This window comes from Mauremys reevesii, linkage group 21, assembly GCF_016161935.1.
Source record: "Mauremys reevesii isolate NIE-2019 linkage group 21, ASM1616193v1, whole genome shotgun sequence".
In the NCBI taxonomy this organism is placed as follows: Eukaryota; Metazoa; Chordata; order Testudines; family Geoemydidae; genus Mauremys; species Mauremys reevesii.
In genome coordinates this window covers 23,176,876-23,198,897 of record NC_052643.1, presented here as the reverse complement: position 1 = coordinate 23,198,897, position 22,022 = coordinate 23,176,876, and the positions used below count along the sequence as shown (strand labels likewise).

General features: G+C 62.5%; 1 protein-coding gene across 6 annotated transcripts in view; it reads left to right on the top strand.

Moving 5' to 3' along the window:
* Positions 1-22,022, top strand: part of HSPG2 (heparan sulfate proteoglycan 2) — a 164,102-nt gene that overhangs the window by 81,735 nt on the left and 60,345 nt on the right. For 5 of the 6 annotated variants that reach the window (XM_039508939.1, XM_039508941.1, XM_039508937.1 and 2 more), the window contains 7 exons: positions 891-1,001; positions 2,236-2,336; positions 3,422-3,602; positions 5,304-5,363; positions 12,628-12,750; positions 13,508-13,660; positions 15,189-15,331. In XM_039508939.1, the coding sequence (XP_039364873.1) occupies positions 891-1,001; positions 2,236-2,336; positions 3,422-3,602; positions 5,304-5,363; positions 12,628-12,750; positions 13,508-13,660; positions 15,189-15,331 (872 nt within the window). The remainder of the gene's footprint in view (positions 1-890; positions 1,002-2,235; positions 2,337-3,421; positions 3,603-5,303; positions 5,364-12,627; positions 12,751-13,507; positions 13,661-15,188; positions 15,332-22,022) is intronic. The other variant, XM_039508938.1, reaches the window with a different exon arrangement.

Below are 22,022 nucleotides of genomic sequence, written 5' to 3'. Positions count from 1 at the left end.
TGTCGCTCTAGCTGTGTCTACCAGGGTTGGGTTGGCATAGTACAGCGCTCAGAGGTGTGGATTTTCACACCCCCGAGCACTGTAGCTGTGTTGACCCAAGTTATAAGTGTAGACCAGCCCTAAATGCAGCTGCTTCTGGGGCGGGGCAATATATCCATTTATACAGAGATCCCTCTCCTAGCGCTGGGATCCCGCTGTCTCTGGGGTGGGACATGGTAGCTATTTATACAGTCACACCGCAAGGGAAGGAGAATCCAGTACCCACATGCCACTGCAGGGTCATCCTGGTGGCCGTGGGGAGCGGGTTTGATGGCAGGTTTACTCAGGTGCTGGCAGACGCCCAGACCAACGGGAGAAGGTTTGAATCAGCAGGGAAACGGGGGCAGGACAGGGGTCACTTGGTTGGGGCCAGCCATTCTGGCGTCTCCTCGCCTTTGGGCAGGCTGAACAACAGGGAGTTCAGGAAGGGTTAGATCAGGACACCCCAGTCTGGTGCAGATGCAGCCCCTCGAGGCCTGAGCAGGTCAGGAGCTCGGATCGATGCTCCTCCAGCTGCACAGCCACAGGGGAGAGCGCCCCCCATGGAATGACCTGGCACCATGCGGGGGGGGTCTATGGTGACTCAGGCTCACGTGCCACCTCCTGAATCACCAGCCTGAGCATCTCGGGTGTTCTTCAGAGCTCTCCGGCCAGACGCGGCCCCAGGCCAGCCTGCCTAGCTGGGGAGCTGTGCCCAGTGGCTATAAGCAGGGGGGTGGCAGAGATGGGGTCTCCCTGCAAGCTCCTCAGGCCTGGGGATGTTCTCCCTGGCTGTCAGAGGGCCCCTCTGCACACACTCAGCCCGTGGTGGGCCATGGCTGGTTCTCACACGTCATTTCTCCCGGCCCCAGGTGAAGAGCTCCACTTCCCCAGCATCCAGCCCTCCGAGGCTGGGGTTTACGTCTGCACCTGCCGCAGCCTGCAGCACAGCAATGCCAGCCGGGCGGAGCTCATTGTCACAGGTGAGAGGCTGCGGGGGAGGGGAGGGGGGAGGACGCTGCTGAGCCCAGCTGGGCCTGTGCACTCTGCGGGGCCCCAGCTGGGAGCTGACACCCTCCTTCCCTGGCAGAGCCGTTGGCACGGTGGCCATGCCCTCAGCGGTGGTGGGATAGAGGCAGAGCGAGTGGCACTGCTCCGCCCAGGCAGCCAGGGCAGGGTCAAGGTCAGAGCCTCATACCTCAGGCCTGGGCAACAAGATGGGCTCCTATGGGCAAGTCCCAGGGGCCTGAGGGTGAGCAGGGTCTGCCTGGGCTCAGGGGAATGAGCAGGTCTTTCTGAGGCTGGGCAGGATCTGCATGGGGGCCGGGGGAGGGCAGGGCCTAGGGGAGGGCAGGGCCTGGGATCTGGGAGCGGACAGGACCCAGGAGGGCAGGGCACGGGGCCCTGAGGCTGGGCAGGATCGGCATGGGGGCCGGGGGAGGCCCGGGCCTAGGGGAGGGCAGGGCCTGGGATCTGGGAGCAGACAGGACCCAGGAGGGCAGGGCACGGGCCCTGAGGCTGGGCAGGATCTGCATGGGGGCCGGGGGAGGGCAGGGCCTAGGGGAGGGCAGGGCGGGGTCTGGGAGCAGACAGGACCCAGGAGGGCAGGGCACGGGGCCCTGAGGCTGGGCAGGATCTGCATGGGGGCCGGGGGAGGGCAGGGCCTAGGGGAGGGCAGGGCCTGGGATGTGGGTGCCGACTGGACCCTGGTGGGCAGGGCACGGGCCCCTGAGGCTGGGCTGGATCGGCTTGGGGGCCGGGGGAGGGCAGGGCCTAGGGGAGGGCAGGGCCTTGGGTCTGGGAGCAGACAGGACCCAGGAGGGCAGGGCACGGGGCCCTGAGGCTGGGCAGGATCGGCATGGGGGCCGGGGGAGGGCAGGGCCTAGGGGAGGGCAGGGCGGGGTCTGGGAGCAGACAGGACCCAGGAGGGCAGGGCACGGGGCCCTGAGGCTGGGCAGGATCGGCATGGGGGCCTGGGGAGGGCAGGGCCTAGGCTGGGATGAGGAGGCCTCAGAGAGGAAGAGCCAACACGAAAACCTGAACTCAACCCTCCCACCCCAAGCTCTGCTCCCTGTTGCCCTCCTTCCCCTGCCTGGCCCCGGCCCCGGCCCCGAGGCATCATTAGCCCCTGGTGGCTGGGCCCTGGAGCTGCCGTCCTGCTGTCCATGGCCTGCAGGGTGTGCTGGGCAGGAGTCTGATGTCTCCCTGTCGGTGCAGAGGCCCCCAGCAAACCCATCACGGTGACCGTGGAGGAAAAGAGGGTCCAGAGTGTGAAGCCTGGAGCTGACGTCACCTTCATCTGTACGGCCAAGAGCCAGGTGAGGGCAGGGCAGCTGCCTGGGGCTGTGGGGGCAGCGAGATGGGCTGGACGGGGGTGGGGGAACGAGAACTGCTGCTCCAGACACAGCATAGGCCGGGGCAAGGAACCCAAGCGCCTCCTGCAGGCGCCTGGACACCCAGACCCTGCACAGACACAAGCCCACAACAGCCGCACGCTCTTTTTTTTTTTCTTTTTTTTTTCTTTTTTTTTTCTTTTTTTTTTCTGGAGTGGAGCTGCGAGGCCCTGGCCGGGATTGGGCCGGTTGTGCCAGGCGCTGCATGCACAGCTAGCAAAGAACCTGTGCCCCAGAAAGCTTGTGCTGGAAAGTCGATGGGAGCCGAGCGAGTGGCTGGCAGTCCTGTGACTGCTTGGTCCGCATGGCGCTTGGCATTGTTTAATGTGGGGTGAAGCCGAGGGCGGGCACGGCGCAGGCGTGGGCTCTGAGGGCAGCGCAGATGCCTGTGCAGTTTACAGTAGAGTGCACAGCCAGCTGACAGCTGCCGGGTGGTAACGCAGCCAAAGCACTGTGCCCATGTTTGGGATAACGGGCAGCTGGCATGGCACATCCGCTGGAGCCCACGTGCCCAGCTGGCAGGGAAGTCAGTGAAACAAGGCCCGTTCACCCCAGCTTAGAGTCTGACGAGGGCGCGATTCCCAGGCGGTGCCAGCAGGACAGAGCCCAGGTTCCCCACGGCGGGAGGAGCTGACACCTGCTCGCCCTGCACTTTCCCCTCCCATTGGAGCCTCCCAGCTGCTACATCCCAGGAGGGAGCAGAGTGACTTGCTGACCCGGGCCTGGGGTCTGACAGCCCCTGAGCAGCCAGGCAGGGAGCCACCCTCCCAATGCTGCCAAGCGCAGCCCAGGGGACGCAGCCTTCCCTGCCTCTGCCCATCGTCAGTGATGTGCCCATCACCATGGTATGTGGGTGCCATCCCCTGCAGTGGCCCTAGCTCTGGTGGGGGCGTAAGGAGGGGAGCAGGTTTATTGGCTAGGTGGGGATCGACCCCACGTTGCCCCCCTGAGGAGCTCACCTAGAGCCGTCTCCCTGGGGCCTCATGGCCGTGTCCCCTCTGCTCCCGCAGTCTCCGGCCTACACACTGGTCTGGACGCGCCAGAACCACGGCAAGCTGCCACGCCGCGCCATGGACTTCAACGGCATCCTCACCATCCGCAACGTGCAGCCTGAGGACACCGGCATCTATGTCTGCACCGGCTCCAACATGCTGGCCATGGCTGAGGGCACGGCCACACTGCACGTGCAAGGTGCGGGAAGCCCTGGGACCCCCCTGCACGCCCCATTGCGCCCTCGGGGAGAGCCTGGGCTGGGTTAGTCAGGGGGAGGCGGTTAGGGAGAGCCTGGCTGCTGGTGCCCAGTGCTCACCAGTTCCCAGGAGCCACCCCTGTAGTCCTGAGGCCACCTTCTGCCCAGGACAGTGCCCCCTGATGTAACCTTCTGCTAGCCAGGCTCCCGCCTCTGCCCTTGGGGTGCTAGCGTTGCTCTGTGGCTCCCACCCCCACCCTATGGCACTTCCCTTGACACGAGTGGTGCCCACGGTCAGTCCCCATTCCGTCCTCTGGTTCCATGGTCGGCAGGATGTGCTGGCGCTGCCCTTGCTGGGTGGGTTTTTAATGGGAACGTTCCCCACCGTCCGGGTGCCCGCCATTGGCCTTTACAAAGGCAGCTTCCTTCTGGGTGGAGGGGAGAGCTGCATGGGGGCACATGACCATTGAAAAGTTGCACCTGACTTAGGCTAATGCCCCTCCCCACGATTTCCTCCTCAAACTCTCGGGCTAATGGATGCATTCAGAGCGGTGCCATTCAGCAGGACCCGCCGCCCCCGCAGGATCTCTGACGGAAGCAGTGTCAGGGTTTAGGGCCAGCTTAGGGTGCTGTGAAAGCAAAGTGGATCCCTAATCAAACAGGGCTGGGGGGCGAGGGTCGAAGGGAAGCTGCTCCACTTTGGGCTTAAGCACTGACATCCCGCTCTTTGCCACTGCTGCATAGGAACCAGAAATCAAGAAAGCCAGTTTCTTTGTCAAGCTGAGAGAAATACGGGGCAAGAGAAGCTAGGTGTAAAATTCCTACTGTGTCCTGTCTGGGCCAAGCAACACAGGGTCGGAAGCGTGGGCTTGTCTGTGTTCAGTCTGATTTCGGACCCTGCCCCTTTAGTATCACTGCAGGAGGGCTGAATGGCAAGGAAAGATGGTTTGTAGCTAGGGCACCTGGCTGGGACTCAGCAGATCTGCATTCCTTTCCTGACTCTGCCACAGGGTGTGTGTGACCCTGTGCAAGTCATGGAAGCTTTGTGCCTCAGTTTCCCTCTTTGGGAAAATCAGGAAAATGATCCTTCCTTACATCCCAGAGGAGCTAAATTCATCCATATTTGGGAGGTGTTCGGGCACAGCAAGGGTGGGGGTAGAGAAACACCGCCTCGGTTTTTCTCCATCCAGGGCCCTGCGGAAGAAGAAGCAGTGTGTTGGGGGCAAGGGTGGAATGAATTTTTTTTTACATCTCTTTCTTGCTGTCCCTGGGACTTTCCTTCTGCAGAATCTCGGGAGGAAGCGACCTTGTTCCCGCTGCCCTCACGGACACGGGGACATCGTTCTTTGCTTCCAAACTGCTTGCCAAGCAAGGGGAAATGGTGCTGGGCCGTTTTCCTTTCTTGTGGCCACATGGTTGGCATGCTGTGTCGAGTCCTCCAGCTTCTCTCTCAGCGGCCCATGGGCTCAGGGTCCAGCTGCCCGCACCGGGCACAGAGCAGCCCCTTCTGTCAGCTGGCCCAGGGCTCCTCCCTGGCGCAGCCATTCAAGACCCCTGGGCTCAGAAAGCTGACATGCTGGCTGGTGCCCTCAGGCTGAGAACAGGCCCAGTGCTGGGTGCTCCGGCAGGTCCCTGCATGGAGGCGCACAGGCAGCACTCAGTTTTCATGGGGTTTGAAACTGAAAACTGTGATTTGTTTGCAGCCCCTCCTAAGACCCAGATGTTTTATGGACCCATCGAAGTCATGGAAGGCCACAGACCCTGTAAGTTGGCTGGTGCTGCACGCCCAGCGCTGTGCCGTGGCTTCCCACTCAGGGTGGGGCCTGCGCTCGCTCGTTCTCCCCCGCAGCACGGCAGGGCGGCGTTGCTGCTCTTTGCGCCTCTCCACCCCATTCCCCCCCATGCGAGTGGGGGGTGGGGCCTCCGGGGGAAGAGGCTGAGTAGGGGCAGCGCAGGGGGTGGGGTCTTGGGGTGGAGCTCGGGGCCAGGGCCCACAAAATGTTAATCCGGCCCTGAGGGTACGATGCCCGGGCAGCCCAGTTCCTCTGTCCTCAGTAGACAGGGCTGGAGGCGGGGTGATGTGGACTGGGCTCCTGTGTGTCACGGTGGGCAGGTCCCTGAGTGGTCTCTTCTCCTGTGAGTGGCGCTGGGCGGGAGCTGGCACAAATGCCAGCAGGGGCAGGTGTCGGAGCGGGTTGAGTGTTTGGGGCTCTGGAACCTGCCTGATGTCCCTTCCTGGCCCCTCGTCTCTCTGAACACCCGCTCGCTGCACAGTGCAGGGGAGGTGATACACCGGTCAGGGTTTGCTGCAGTGGGCTCCAGGGAGAGACCCCTCCTGCCTTGTCCTTTGCCTGCATGGGGGGCTTCAGGATTGTTTCCTTAACATCCCACAAGCTGCTCCCCACGCTGGCCCCAGGGGCAGCAATTTGGTCCCAAACTGGGGGATCCCAGCCGAGTCATTGCAGGTGCCAAGAGCCAGGCTCTCAGCTGTACTCAGCCCTGAGGGAGACTCTCAGGGAGTCAGTCCCAGCCCTGGGTGCTGGTTCTTCTTCGAGTGATTGCTCCAATGCATTCCAGTTAGGTGTGCGCGCCGTGCGTGCACGGCTTCTCGGAACTTTTTTCCCTAGCAACCCCGGCGGGCCAGCTGGCGCCCCCTGGAGTGGCGCCGCTATGGCGCTAGATATATACCTCAGCCGGCCCGTCCGCTCCTCAGTTCCTTCTTACCGCCCGTGACGGCAGTTGGAACTGTGGAGTGCTTGATAGCTCTTCACGTCCCTAGCTTTCTCTAGTTCATCGTTGTACATAGTTAGCATAGTTAGTTATAGTTGTTAAGTTAGCAATAGTTAGTGTTAGATAGATAGGCTAAAAAAGGGGGGGGTTCCCCCTTTTTTGCCTTAGCCGGTGCGGGCTCATGCCCAAAGCACCGGGCTTTAAGCCCTGCACGGTGTGCCAGAAACCGATGCCCGTAGGAGACCCGCACGACACGTGTCTCCGCTGCTTGGGCGAAGGGCACAGGACTGACAAGTGCCAGATCTGTTTAAAATTCAAGCCCCGGACCCGCAAGGATCGAGATAGCCGCTTGAAACAGATCCTCATGGAGGTGTCCCTCCAACCACCGGCACCGCCCGCGCCGCTTCTGCGGCCTCCCGTGCAGGACACACCGCCAGCACCGACTGCGGCACCGCCGGCGAAGAAAGCGGTTGCGAAGACTCGGCACCGCTCGCTCTCGCCCGCCAGGAAACAACGACTGGCGAAGGCTCTGGCTCAGGCTCGCGTTCAGGACTCCGCCAAGGCGACTCCGCAGCCTGCAGCCCCTGTGGTGCCTCTGCACAAACAGTGCACTGCACCTGTGACTCCGGCGCCGCAAGGGCCGTCGAGTCCGGCGCCACCTCGCTCCCCGGTTCCGTCCGTGGTCGAGCCTCGGCTGCCGTCGACGCCGGAGACATTTACCTCCGCGCGAGAGCTGATACAGCTCATAGAGGCTCCAGGCCTCCGGCCCCCAGCACCGCCGGCGCGGGCTGTCGTCTCCAGAGGCAAACCGGCAGCAATGGTCCGGCCACCCTCTCTGGAATCAAGGCGTGGACATCGGACACGGTCCCGGTCTCGTTCCCGCACCGTCGACAGCTTGCCGTCCCGCCGATCGCGTTCCCGGTACCGCACTCCATCGCGGCACCGATCGCAGTCAGCCCGTCGGTCGAAGTCCCGGTACCGCTCCGCTTCGCGGTACCGGTCGCACTCCCGGCGTCGCACCAGATCGAGGTCGCCACCAGCTCGGCACCGACGGTCTCAGTCCCGGCACCGTTCCCGGCGCCGCGACTCCCGCGGACGCTCCAGGCATCGCAGTTCGCGCTCTCGGTCGAGCTCCCGGCACCGGTTCAGCTCCCGGCACCGCGATGACCATGGTCGGTCTCGACATCGGAGATCTTACTCCCGGTCGAGCTCCCGGCACCGGTCGAGCTCCCGGCACCGGTCGAGCTCCCGGCACCGTGGAGACAGTCGAGCGAGGTCGCCTTCCCGGCGCCGACGGGAAGAGCAACCCTCGGCGGTATGCCCTGGTCCTTCGTTGGCACCTCCCTGGCCTTCCCGCCCTGAGTCGCTCGCTTCCGGCGCAGAAGCCTATGGCCTCCCGCCTCACGCCACCACCCCAGCCTAGCGGGGCCCAGCAGTGGGGTTTTGGGTCCCATGGGCTGTCTGAGTCGGACGCTGTGCCTGTTCCGCCGAGGCCTCCAGGGGCCCACCGCACTGTCCCAGAGGCGTCGATGTCTCGACCACCGCCATCCCCACCATCAGCCGTTCCGGTGGCGCCAGACGGCCCCTCCGAACCCCCAGCCCACCACGCAGTGGACCCCTCTTCGGCTGAGGTCGTTCAGGAGTTATCCTCCTCATCCTCTCCCGATGAGGCAGTGGCCGGCGCGGCATCAAGGGAGCCGCCCCCCGTTGATGCGAAGGCGCATCAGGACCTACTCCGCCGTGTGGCGACGGCCATGGACCTCCTTGTCGAGGAGGTAAAGGAGGACGAGGACCCCATCACGAACGTGGTGGGGTCGGACTTGCCAGTCCGGGTTGCGTTACCTTTTGTACGCACGGTCCAGAGGAACGCTACCACCATTTGGCAAACGCCCGCTTCTGTGCCCCCCACAGCCAGGGGCGTGGAAAGAAAGTACTCAGTCCCTCCCACGGGATATGAGTACTTGTATGTGCATCCAACTCCGGACTCCCTGGTGGTACAGTCCGTTAACGATAGGGAGCGTAACGGCCAGCCGGCCACCGCCCCAAAGGCGAAAGAGGCACGGCGGATGGACCTGCTCGGCCGAAAGGTCTATTCAGCAGGGGGCCTGCAGATGAGGATCGGTAACCAACAGATCCTCCTGGCCAGATACGTGTTCGACATACTCACGTCCCTGGCCAAGTTCACTGACCTCCTGCCGTCCACATCCCGCCAGGACTTCACCACAATGTTGGAGGAAGGGAGGCGATCCTCTCGCTCCTCCATTACAGCCGGCCTCGACGCGGCAGACTCAGGGGCACGGACCTTAGCAACAGGGGTCACGATGCGGCGCATCGCCTGGCTCCAATCTTCCACCCTGCCTCCGGAAGTCCAGTTCACTCTCCAAGACTTGCCCTTTGACACCAAGGGGTTGTTTTCGGAGAAGATGGATTCGCGGATCCAGTCACTAAAGGATGGCCGGGTGGCGATCCGTACACTCGGGATGCATACGCCGGTGACGCAGCGCAGGCCATTCCGCCCGCAGCCCTCCCGCTATCAGTCGCAGTACCGACCCTACCCGGCTCGGCGACCGGCCCAAAATCGCCGTCGCCCATCGGGCAACCGCCGAAACCAGGGCCAGGCCGCTTCCAAAGCCCCTCAGGCGGCGAAGCAACCCTTTTGATGGGACGCACGAGGGCTGCACATCACTCTCCCCTCCGGATCCTCCCCGTTTATTTCACAACCGCCTCTCCCGTTTTTTCTTGGCATGGTCCCGAGTAACATCGGACAGCTGGGTGCTCAGCACGGTCCACTCGGGATACCGTCTTCAGTTTGTTTCGCCCCCTCCTTCCCACCCACCTTCCCTGTCCCTCTTCAGGGACCCCTCTCACGAGCAAGTCCTCATACAAGAGGTCCAGTCTCTGTTGAGCGTGGGTGCCATAGAGGAGGTGCCTCCCTCCAGGCGGGGCAGGGGATTTTACTCCAGGTATTTCCTCATCCCCAAGGCGAAAGGCGGGCTACGTCCTATCCTGGACCTTCGCGGGCTGAACAGATACCTACTCAAGCCCATGTTCCGCATGGTCACCTTGGGGACCATCATTCCCTCCCTGGATCCGGGAGACTGGTTTGCCGCCCTCGACATGAAGGACGCCTACTTCCATGTCGCTATCTACCCCCTCATCGGCGCTACCTTCGGTTTGTGGTCAATGACGCCCACTACCAGTTCGCCATGTTGCCATTCGGCCTTTCGACCGCCCCCAGAGTATTCACCAAATGCATGGCGGTCGTCGCCGCAGCCCTGCGACGGAACCACATACATGTTTACCCGTATCTGGATGACTGGCTGATCCGCGGTCTGTCCAGGCAACTCGTGGAGAGTCAGATTGTAGAGGTCCTGGCCCTCTTTCGGCGTCTCGGTCTTCTCGTCAATACCGAGAAGTCAACTTTGATTCCGACGCAGCGAGTCGAATTCATTGGGGCGGTCCTCGACTCCACGGTGGCCAGAGCCTGTCTCCCTCGCGCTCGGCACCAGACGATGGTCTCCATCATCTGGGACCTCGTCAATTTCCCAACTACGACGGTGCGGTCATGCCTCCGCCTCCTGGGCCACATGGCCGTGTCGTGCGTCACGGCGTCACGCCGCGACTTCACCTCCGTCCGTTTCAGTCCTGGCTCGCGACGGTGTACCGCCCGCGACGCCATCGACATGGTGGTCACCGTCAACAGGACGGCTCTCGACTCCCTCCGCTGGTGGCTCGACCCGGAGGTCGTGTGCGCCGGAGTCCCGTTCCACCCTCCTCGGCCATCGGCAACGTTGACCACGGACGCCTCTGCGCTCAGATGGGGGGCTCACCTCGGAGACCTGCACACTCAAGGCCTCTGGTCAGCGAGCGAACTCACGCTCCACATCAATGTCCGCGAGCTCCGAGCGATCCGTTTTGCATGTCACACCTTTCGGACCAACCTGCAAGGCCGCTGTGTGACAGTGTTCACGGACAACACAACAGCAATGTTCTACGTGAACAAGCAGGGCGGAGCCCGCTCGTCCCCCCTCTGCAAGGAGGCGATCCTCCTGTGGGACTTCTGCGTGACCCACTCCATTCACCTGGAAGCATCCTTTCTTCCGGGAGTGCAGAACATGCGGGCGGACCATCTCAGCAGGTCGTTTCTCTCCCACGAGTGGTCCCTCCGTCCCGACGTTGCGCGCACGATCTTCCAGAGGTGGGGGTTTCCCCGAGTCGACCTCTTCGCCTCCAAGGCGAACAGGAAGTGTCTCCAGTTCTGCTCGTTCCGGGGACACTCGCCGGGCTCTCTGTCGGACGCTTTCCTGTATCCGTGGCAGACTCACCTCCTCTATGCCTTCCCTCCGTTTCCGCTCGTGCACAGAGTGCTCCAGAAGCTTCGGAGGGATCGAGCCACCATGATACTCGTGGCTCCAGCCTGGCCGAGGCAGCCTTGGTACACCCTGCTGCTCGAGCTCTCCGTTCGGGAGCCCATCACCCTCCCATTGTGGCCGGACCTCATCACGCAGGACTTCGGCAAACTCCACCATCCGAACCTGCAGTCCCTCCATCTTACAGCCTGGTACCTGCGTGGTTGACCCACGCAGAGAGGGACTGTTCGGCGGCCGTGCAACAAGTCCTGCTTGAAAGCAGAAAGCCTTCCACTCGTACCACCTACATGGCGAAATGGAAGAGGTTCGCGCTCTGGTGTGACCAGCAAGGGCTCAACCCCTTTGTGGTACCTATCCCTACCATCCTGGACTACCTATGGTACCTTAAGGAGCAGGGTCTGGCGGTTTCCTCCTTGCAGGTCCACCTCGCATCGGTGTCCGCCTTTCGTCCGTCAGCCGAGGGTCGAACCATCTTCTCCAATCCGATGGTCTCCCGCTTCCTGAAGGGCCTCGACCGCTTATACCCGCCAGTGCGTCGCCCTGCCCAGACCTGGGACTTGAACCTCGTCCTGGCCAGGCTCATGTGTCCACCATTCGAGCCTATGGCCACGTGTTCTCTCCTCTACCTCTCCTATAAGACGGCCTTCCTGGTTGCCATAACATCGGCAAGGCGAGTTTCGGAGCTCCGAGCGTTGACGGTGGGCCCCCCCTACACCGTCTTTCACGCGGATAAGGTGCAGCTTCGTCCTCACCCGGCCTTCCTACCAAAGGTGGTCTCGGCCTTCCACCTTAATCAGGACATCTTTCTCCCGGTCTTCTTCCCGAAGCCCCATGCTTCGCCCGGGAACAACAGCTCCACACCCTCGGCGTCCGTAGGCGCTGGCGTTTACATCGACGGACAAGGTCCTTTCGGCGTTCCACCCAGCTCTTCATCGCAGTCGCTGATCGCATGAAAGGCGAGCCGGTCTCTACCCAGCGCATTTCCTCCTGGGTGACTCAATGCATCAGCTCATGCTACGAGCTGGCTCACGTGACACCATGCCGACTCACCGCTCATTCTACGAGAGCGCATGCCTCGTCAGCCACCTTCCTGAGCCATGTCCCCATCCAGGACATCTGCAGAGCGGCCACCTGGTCTTCGGTCCACACCTTCGCCTCCCACTACGCGTTGGTGCAGCAGTCTAGAGACGACGCAGCCTTCGGCTCTGCGGTATTACACTCCGCCACGTCTCACTCCGACCCCACCGCCTAGGTAAGGCTTGGGAATCACCTAACTGGAATGCATTGGAGCAATCACTCGAAGAAGAAAAGACGGTTACTCACCTGTAGTAACTGTTGTTCTTCGAGATGTGTTGCTCCTATCCATTCCAGACCCGCCCTCCTTCCCCACTGTCGGAGTAGCCGGCAAGAAGGAACTGAGGAGCGGACGGGCCGGCTGAGGTATATATCTAGCGCCATAGCGGCGCCACTCCAGGGGGCGCCCAGCCGGCCCGCCAGGGTTGCTAGGGAAAAAAGTTCCGAGAAGCCGTGCACGCGCGGCGCGCACACCTACATGGAATGGATAGGAGCAACACATCTCGAAGAACAACAGTTACTACAGGTGAGTAACCGTCTTTTACAGCAACCTAGGGCCTGCTCTAAACTGCCCACTTGGCTGTGGTCCATAATGGACCATACACTGTGCTCCAGGGCACAACAGGGGCTGCCCGGCCGGGACATGGCCTCTGCTCTGTCTTCTGGGGCCGGTGTTACTGTAGATGAGAGCGGGGAGGCCACAGGTAGGCCAGGCCTGGGGCCCATACAGCCCTGAAGCGCCCTGAGTAGGCAGCAGGTCTAGGAGACGGGAGCCCCCTGAAGCCCCTGCCACAGGGCTCTCGAGGTTTCCTGCAAGTACAAAGTGATTAACCCACCATCCATCTTGCCGCAGCTGCCCCCGCCGTCCTGCCCACGGCCACCATCGAGCCAGCACAGCTGACGGTCCAGCCAGGCCAGCCGGCTGAGTTCCACTGCATTGCCAGCGGGAGCCCCCCGCCCACTGTGGAGTGGATCGGTAGGTGCAGCCGGGCGGGGAGCACAGTGGGGACGGGGCAGTCAGCACTTCCCCATCCCGGCCATACCTGCCTGCCGGGGTTCTGGGTTCACCTGGCCACTCAGAGACCCAGGGCTGGGACGAGGCAGATGGAGGAGACGAGCGACGCTCTGCAAACCGCTAGACTAGATCCCATTGACAGTGGCCTGTGGCCATGGGTGGCAGGTATCGAAGACCAGGAGATGCTAAGCCTCCCGTAACCCAGGCTGTGGCCCTGCCCTCGCTCCCCCTCTCCTGGAAGCTGCAGGGGGCTCTGCTCCAGCTGGCGGCCAGGGATCCTCCAACCACGGGGGAGGTGGGGATGGGGGGCTCAGGGCTGGGACGGGGCTGTGGGCTAGCCTCCCTGAAGGGGGGTTCACCTGCTGCCCATGCCTGTGGCTGCGTCAGCAGGAGACATGGGAGGGGGATCCCCAGCCCCTCCCACTCGAGCCAGAGTCTCTCCATCAGCTTTGCGTAGACGGCAGGCTCACGTGTACCCCCTTGTGTTGCAGTGACGGGCTCCAGCCACCCAGCGTGGGCTGCTAGGGGCTATTCTCTGGGCCCCTGGCCCCGGGGGATGCGTGGCCAGGCTGTGCTGTGCCAGGCTGGCCATGGACTGCGAGCCCAGCTGCTCTCTGGGCCCCCGGCCCCGGGTAGGGGTGAGGCAGGTTGTGCAAGGCTGGGGTGCTGAGAGACAGGGCATTAAGTGCTGGATCTCTCCTGGCCTGGCTCACTGCAGGAGGACAGGCAGGTGTCATGTCCCGCAAGGCTGTGATCCAGGGAGGGACCCTGCGCTTCCCCGCTGTGGAGCCCTCGGACGAGGCGGAGTATCTGTGCCGTGTGCGCAGCAGCGCTGGGCAGCACGTGGCCCGGGCCTTCCTGCAAGTTCACAGTACGTACACTGCGGCGGCCCAGAGATCTCCCCTCGCCTGCCCCAGCTCTGCACCCCTAGGCCAAAGCAGCTGCAGCAGGACCCCAGAAGCAACCCTTGTTCTCGCTGGCTGGGGACCCCACCGGATGCTGGCTCCACACACCAAGCGCTGCGCAGGCTCCAGCATTTTGGCCTCTTAGCATGGGCAAGAGCAGCAGCAGTGGGAGCAGGGGTGCAGGATGGGCTAGTGGTTAGAGCAGGGCTATTTGAACCTTCTGGTAAGGGGCAGTCAGCGTGTGCCATGGAGAGCGGGCGCCGGGGAGAGGAACGGACGGGCAGCGTGTGCCATGGAGAGCAGGGGCAGGGACGGGTGGTCAGCGTGTGCCATGGAGAGCAGGGGGAGGGATGGGCGGCCAGCGGGCGCCATGGCCAGCGGGCGGCAGGGGCAGGGACGTGCGGTCAGCGTGTGCCATGGCCAGCGGGCGGCAGGGCAGGGACGGGCGGTCAGCGTGTGCCATGGAGAGCAGGAGCAGGGACGGGTGGTCAGCGTGTGCCATGGAGAGCAGGGGCAGGGACGGGCAGTCAGCGTGTGCCATGGCCAGCGGGCGGCAGGGCAGGGACGGGCGGTCAGCGTGTGCCATGGAGAGCAGGGGCAGGGACGGACGGTCAGCGGGCGCCATGGCCAGCGGGCGGCGGGGCAGGGACGGGCGGTCAGCGTGTGCCATGGAGAGCAGGGGCAGGGACGGGCGGTCAGCGTGTGCCATGGCCAGCGGGCGGCGGGGCAGGGACGGGCGGTCAGCGTGTGCCATGGAGAGCGGGCGCCGGGGAGAGGAACGGACGGGCAGCGTGTGCCATGGAGAGCAGGGGCAGGGACGGGCGGTCAGCGGGCGCCATGGCCAGCGGGCGGCGGGGCAGGGACGGGCAGTCAGCGTGTGCCATGGAGAGCAGGGGCAGGGACGGGCGGGCAGCGTGTGCCATGGCCAGCGGGCGGCAGGGCAGGGACGGGCGGGCAGCGTGTGCCATGGAGAGCAGGGGGAGGGATGGGCGGTCAGCGGGCGCCATGGCCAGCGGGCGGCAGGGCAGGGACGGGCGGTCAGCGTGTGCCATGGAGAGCAGGGGCAGGGACGGGCGGGCAGCGGGCGCCATGGCCAGCGCGCAGTGAGGCTCAGGGGCGGGCGGAGTGGTGGAAGAATTGCAGGGTGGGACGCCGTGTCCCCTATTCCCTTGTGCCGGGCTGGCAGGTCACCGAGTGTCCCGGTCTCACTCTGGGCCTGCCCGGCTGGCTGCGAAGGGTGGAGAGGCGCCATGGGGAAGGGCAGGGTGGGGTGGGAGATGGGTGGCATCACACTGGCCAGGCTGGCAGGTCACCGAGTGTCCCGGTCTCACTCTGGGCCTGCCCGGCTGGCTGCGAAGGGTGGAGAGGCGCCATGGGGAAGGGCAGGGTGGGGTGGGAGATGGGTGGCATCACACTGGCCAGGCTGGCCCTGCTGTGACTCAGCCACGGCTCTCCCGGGACCTCCCGCAGCTGTAACCCACTGGCTGTTTGCAGGTGCCAGCGTGCCGCAGGTGCAGGTGAGCCCGGAGCGGACAGAGGTGCAGGAGGGCAGCACGGTGAGACTGTACTGCAGGGCTGCCGGCTCCCCCACCGCCACCATCACCTGGGAGAAGCAAGGGGGCAGCCTCCCGCCCCAGGTAACGTCCCCAGCCCTACAGACCTTCTGGGCTTGGGGCAGGGCTGTGGGGCGGTGTGTGTTGGGGGCATAGCCACTTTGGGGAGGAGGGGCATGGGGATTGCACTGTGGGGCCTTGCAGTTTGAGAGCACCAGGGTTCAGAATGCTCAGAGTTGGGGCGTGGGGCCCGGCAGGTTCAGGGTGGGGGCCGGGGCGTGGGGCCTGGGGCCCGGCAGGTTTGGGGTGGGGGCCGGGGCGTGGGGCCCGGCAGGCTTGGGGTGGGGGCTGGGGCGTGGGGCCCGGCAGGTTTGCGGTGGGGGCCGGGGCGTGGGGCCTGGCAGGCTTGGGGTGGGGGCCGGGCGTGGGGCCTGGGGCCTGGCAGGTTTGGGGTGGGGGCCGGGGCGTGGGGCCCGGCAGGTTTGCGGTGGGGGCCGGGGCGTGGGGCCCGGGGCCCGGCAGGTTTGGGGTGGGGGCCGGGGCGTGGGGCCTGGCGGGTTTGGGGATGGGCCCGTGCGAGGGGGGGGCCGGGGCGTGGGGCCTGGCAGGTTTGGGGATGGGCCAGTTCGAGGTGGGGGCCGGGGCGTGGGGCCTGGCAGGTTTGGGGTGGGGGCCGGGGCGTGGGGCCTGGCAAGTTTGGGGATGGGCCAGTTCGGGGTGGGGGCCGGGGTGTGGGGCCCGTCAGGTTGTGGGTGGGGCCCGGCGCCAGGGCGTGGGGCCCGGCCGGCTGGGGGCTGCTGTGGGTCCAGCCGGAGACGTCGGCGGGGAACTCTCCATGGGGCTCGTTTCGTGTCTCTGCAGAAGCTGCCTCTTGTCGGTTTCTCAGGCCTGGGGAACCCGGCAGGTGCCGTCCCTGGGGGAGGGGGGGTGGCTGGATAGCAGCCAATGGGGCTGCAGCCCCCACCCCAACAAGGCCAGCTGCAGGCAGCCCATTGGTTCTCCCAGCCTCTGGGTTGGGACCTGATGGGCAGGGGCCTCCCCCACTGGGCCAGGGCCAGAGCCCAGTCCAGCCCCGCCCCCGGGCACGCGCCCCATGTCTTAGGGTCAGGAGCGCAGGCAGCAGGGACTGGCCCCATGGGCAGGGGCTCGGGCTGCGTCTCAGCGCCTTTGGGCCGGACCTAGGGCCCCAGGGTCTCAGGGCTCTGATGGGGCCGGGCCCCAGGGTCTCTGGGCTCTGATGGTGCCAGGTCCCAGGGTCCCAGGGCTATGTTGATGGGGCCGGGCCCCAGGGTCTCAGGGCTCTGATGGTGCCGGGTCCCAGGGCTCTGATGGGGCCGGGCCCCAGGGTCTCTGGGCTCTGATGGTGCCAGGTCCCAGGGCTATGTTGATGGGGCCGGGTCCCAGGGCCCCAGGGCCCTGTTGATGGGGCCGGGTCCCAGGGTCTCAGGGCTCTGTTGATGGGGCCGGGTCCCAGGGCTCTGTTGATGGGGCCGGGCCCCAGGGCTGTTCCCATGAGGGAGCCGCTTTCCACTGGCCAGGCCGGTCACAGGAGGGGCCTTGCTGACTCTCACACCCGGCTCCGGTCACGCACGCGGGCACACGCCCCCCCCGGCTGCTGTCGCTCTGTCACTTTGCCGCCCTCTCTCTGCCTACGGTTTCCTTCACCTCCAAGGCACCAGCCTGCAGGAGATACAGCAGCGGGTCCAGGAGCTCTGGCAGGCAGCTCGCTTGCTCTTGTGCGTGGCATGGCGGGCTGGGCTGGGCAGGGCACCGGCTTCCTGCTTTCCCCGATGGCTCCTCCTCCCTCGCTGGCCCGGGCGCTGGGGCTCACAGCACATGGGAGCCACTCTGTGAGCTCCAGCACAGAGTGCCCGGCCAGGAGTTTGTAGGCACAGCTGTTTCCGGAGGAGGGGGGTGGTTTGGCCCCTGTCCTGGTACCACCCAGCCCAGGCTGGCAGGAGAGCCGTGCTGTGCCGGGGGTTAGCCCAGCAGAGCCCGTGGAGCCCGAGCCCCAGCACAAGCAGGATGCAGCTCACCGTGCCCAGGCTCCCCCCTCTCATCCCCCAGCCCCTCTGCAGGGAGCAACTTTCTAAGTGCACAAAACTGAACACCCTTCCCTGCCCTCTGCTCACTCCATCCCCCCACCCTCACTCACTTTCACCGGGCTGGGGCAGGGGGTTGGGGTGCAGGAGGGAGTGAGGGCTCCGGCTGGGGGTGCAGGCTCTGAGGTGGGGTCGGGGATGAGGGGGGGGGGGTGCAGGAGGGAGTGAGGGCTCCGGCTGGGGTGCAGGCTCTGAGGTGGGGTCGGGGATGAGGGGTTGGGGTGCAGGAGGGAGTGAGGGCTCCGGCTGGGGTGCAGGTTCTGAGGTGGGGTCGGGGATGAGGGGTTGGGGTGCAGGAGGGAGTGAGGGCTCCAGCTGGGGTGCAGGCTCTGAGGTGGGGTCGGGGATGAGGGGGTTGGGGTGCAGGAGGGAGTGTGGGCTCCGGGGGGGGGTGCCGGCTCTGTGGTGGGGGGGGGTTTGTGGGGGTTGGGGTGCAGGAGGGAGTGAGGGCTCCGGCTGGGGGTGCAGGCTCTGAGGTGGGGTCGGGGATGAGGGGGTTGGGGTGCAGGAGGGAGTGAGGGCTCCGGCTGGGGGTGCAGGCTCTGAGGTGGGGTCGGGGATGAGGGGGTTGGGGTGCAGGAGGGAGTGAGGGCTCCGGCTGGGGGTGCAGGCTCTGAGGTGGGGTCGGGGATGAGGGGGTTGGGGTGCAGGAGGGAGTGAGGGCTCCGGCTGGGGGTGCAGGCTCTGAGGTGGGGTCGGGGATGAACCCAGCACAGGAACCTCTCAGGCCAGGCCTCCCTCAGCACAGCATATCCCAGTCTCCCCTGCATCCAGGGGGGCTCTGTCTGCTCCCCCTCTCCAGCCCAGAGTCCCCCTGCTTCCCAGCTGGGCCTCCATATCCCCAGCCCCAAGCCCCGCCTCTGTCCATTGGCTTCTATCCATGTACACCAGGTCTTCTGGGCCTCCTCTCCTCTCTTCTGTCCTCTGGCCCCCTCTGTCTGGAACCAGCTGGTCAGGTCACCAGGACCCTCTCTTTACAGTCCGTTGTTCGCCCACTGGCCGGAACAGGCTGTGACTCCTGAGCTGGGTCTCCAGGTCACCAGTCGCTGGGGTCTCCATTCTCCAGGCCATTGGCTGGAGTCCCAAGTTCCATTGCCGGTCCTTTGTAACAACAGACTCCCTCTCCCAGGGCCGTAGCAACAAAGAACGTGGCCCCCTCCGAACATATGTCCAGGGCCCCTTACAATGCAGAAACATTTTTTTTGCCACTTTTAGGGGCCCCCTTCCTTGCGGGGCCCCCTCCGGTCGGAGGGCGCTCGCTACGCCTCTGCCCTCTCCCATCACCTCATTAAGCCAGTAACACCCAGGGAAACTGAGTCCCGCCCCCTCTGCATGCAAACCATTGAAAAAGCAAGGAAAAAAACAAGACAGACCCTCACTTTGTCACATCTCTCCCCCCTTCAGGTCTGAACTGAGTGGGGTCACTTAGCCAGTGACCTGGGGAAGTTCAGGGCCCCCGCCCCATGATAAAGCATCGACTATAACATTGGCCTCCCCCTCCATGTCATAACCCTGGAGGAGCAGGCTCCATCTCAGCAGCTTGGCATTAGCTCCTTTTATTTGGTGCAGCCACGTCAGGTCTGGCTAAAGACACAGATATTGTCAATATACATTAGAGCAAAGTCCTCCAGCCCCCTTAGCAACTGATCCACCAGGCGCTGGAAGGTGGCAGGTGCCCCCTTGAGGCCGAAAGGCAGGACCAGGCACTCAAAGAGCCCTATTGGGGTGGTGAAGGCAGACTTTGCCCTGGCCTCTGGGTCGAAAGGCACCTGCCAGTAGCCTTTGGTAGTCAGGTACTCCCAACTTGTCTAGGATCTCATTGGTCCCAGGCATGGGGTTGGAATCAGGCATGGTGAGGCATTGAGCTTCCAATAGTCCACACAGAACCAGATCGACCCGTCCGTGGGGACCAGCACCACGGGTGAGGCCCAGGGGCTGGCAGACGGCTGGATCACCCCTAAAGCCAGCATGTCCCTGACCTCCCTTTCCAGGCCCTGGGCTGTTTTCCCAGTGACCCTGTGCCATAGGGTTATTCCCCACTTTGAACTTTAGCGTTCACAAGATGGGGACCTGCATGGACTCCTCTAAGCTAAAATCCTAGTTTAGATCTGGTTCTTGCTGCCACCAGTCAAGTTTTAAGTGTCTGACACACTCCCTGTTCCCCCAAAACTCTCCCTGGGGAACACAGATTCAAACTTGAATCTCAACACAAAGGGAAACAACCCATTTCCCCCCTCCCCTCTCCTAGTGCTTAGGAGAGATACCTGGATTCAAATTCCTTGAATCAAAACAAAGAGGGATTCACTTTCCCCCCTCCCTTTCCCCTGAAAATCCAAACAAGGAAGAAATCAATCAAGTTCTAAAAAGAAAAGATTTTATTAAAAAGAAAGAAAGAAAGAAAGTACCCTATCTCTGTAATACCAGGATGGAAAAATACAGGGTCTAACTTATAAACCTGGAGAGGCTCCCCCCCCCCCCCACTTCTCAGAATAATCAAAGTAACAGCAAACAGAAATAAAGATATTTCTTCAGCAAACACACAATTGCAAATGTAGAAATCAAATTATAAGACTAGTCCACCTTTCTAATACTCACTAGACTGAATAAAAGAAAATACTTCAGGAAACTTGAAGAATATGTCTGGCCTCTCTTAGATCCAAAAAGAGAACAAAGACCCACAAGGAACACAGAGATTTGAAATGATCTTGTCCCCTGATTGGTCCTCTGGTCAGGTGTTCATCAGGTTACTGAGCTTGTTAACCCTTAACTATCTGTTATGACACCCTGAATGGGGAACACCTGATGGGAGCGTTGGTTCCCGTCTCCACCCGGTGGACAGCCAGGTTAGTGAGCCCAGGCCGGTTGGAGAACAGCTGCCGGTATGAATGCAGCACTGCTCTGACCTCTGCCTGCTGGGCAGGGGTTAGCTGGTCTGAGTGGAATTGATTCCAGTGAGGGGTCAGCCCCAGCCTCAGGGAAGCTCTCCCTACTCCTCCCACTGCCCATACACAGCCAGCACCAACTTCTCCGTTTCATCATGTTGACATGGGTGCTCCTGCACCGCTGTGGCCAGCGAGGCCCTCAGCTTCTCCAAGGAGGGATCCTCCTGCAGCTCCTTCTGGAATTCAGCTGTTGGGCTTGAGGATACAGTTTCCCCACCTTGGGATGGAGGCTCCAGCCCAGCTCTGTCAAGCCCTACCCTCGGTGCTTCGGCCCCCCGCTTCGAGAGGGCACTGGGGTACCCATTCTCTAGGCCATTGGCTGGGGTCCCAAGTTCCGTTGCTGGTCCTCTGTAACAACAAGCCATTGAAAAAACAAGACACCCCCCAACACACTTCATCACAGTGGGGGAGGAGAAAGGCCAAAGAATGATGCCACTGTCCCCTATTTTATATCCTCAGTCCATGTGCCTGGAAAACACTAGCCCAGACACATCCTGGTGGGCGTTGCTGAGTCACAGAACTGAGCAATCCCCCATTGTGTGATGCTTGTGCAGCCCTCTTACAGCATTGTACATCCCTTGTTTACAACTCCCCTGCTGATTAATGGTCACATAACACTCCCCAGGGAGTGGGTCACCACCTAGCAGGAGAGACTCAAAACTTACAACATAGTTCAGTAACAACCATACAGCAAAATCTCATCCCTTCCTACACACTAACGATATACAGGTTTGGACAGAACAGTGGGTTTCAGCAGATCATGAGCTTTCATGTGATATTTTACATGGCCTGTGTGTTGGGTTGGGGTGCTTCGGGGTGTCACCTTATGCCACTGAGTCAGCCTATTCTGCCAGCCTGGGTCCCCTTTACCTGGCATGGATGGACTGGGCTCACAAGCCTCTTCCAGCCAAGCACACAGGCAGGGCCACGGCCAGCTGCACAGAGACCAAGATCGGCTCTGGGAAGATTCAGACTTAGGGGCTCCCCCAACACTCTGGTGCCCACTCCCTTTAAGGGGAACAAACCCAAAGGTTTTATGAAATTCGCCCCCTTCCTCAACGTGGGGGAGATATGCACAACTTCTGGCCTCCCCCACCCCCAGTTAGAAATGACATAAACGGGGTTATATTATAAACAAGAAATAAGTTTATTAACTACAAAAGGTGAATTTTAAGTGACTATAAGATAACTGACAGAACAAAGCAGATTACTGAGCAAATAAACCCCAGTACGCAAGCTAAGCTCAATATACTTAAGCAACAGGTTACACAATGTAATTTCTTACCCTAAATGTTATGTTAGGCAGGTTGCAAAGTTTCCGGTTCTGTTTCTTTTCAGACTGGAGCCCTGTCTCAGTCTGGACTCCCCCGCTGCCTTCCCTTCAGGTGGCTTTCGCAGTCTCTCTTCTTGGGCAGACAGGCCCATTTGCCTTCCCCCCCACCCTTTACATAAGGCCAGAATCCTTTGTTTCCAAACTTGACCCCACTTCCCTCACAGAGGAAAGTTACAAGAAGTCCCAGGTAATGTTTAGTCTGAGGTGACTGTAATATCAGGGGCAGTATGGGGTGTGCCCAGGAAGGCCAAGCTTTTCAGAGTTCATCCTCCTCACTGATGGGCCATTCGCCCTGTCTGGCTTTTCCCTTGTTCTACCTGAAGTGTTGGCAGTGGGCGTCACCCAAAGTAGCGTAACTGAAATAGAGATACATAGTCAATATCCCTAACTTCAGATAC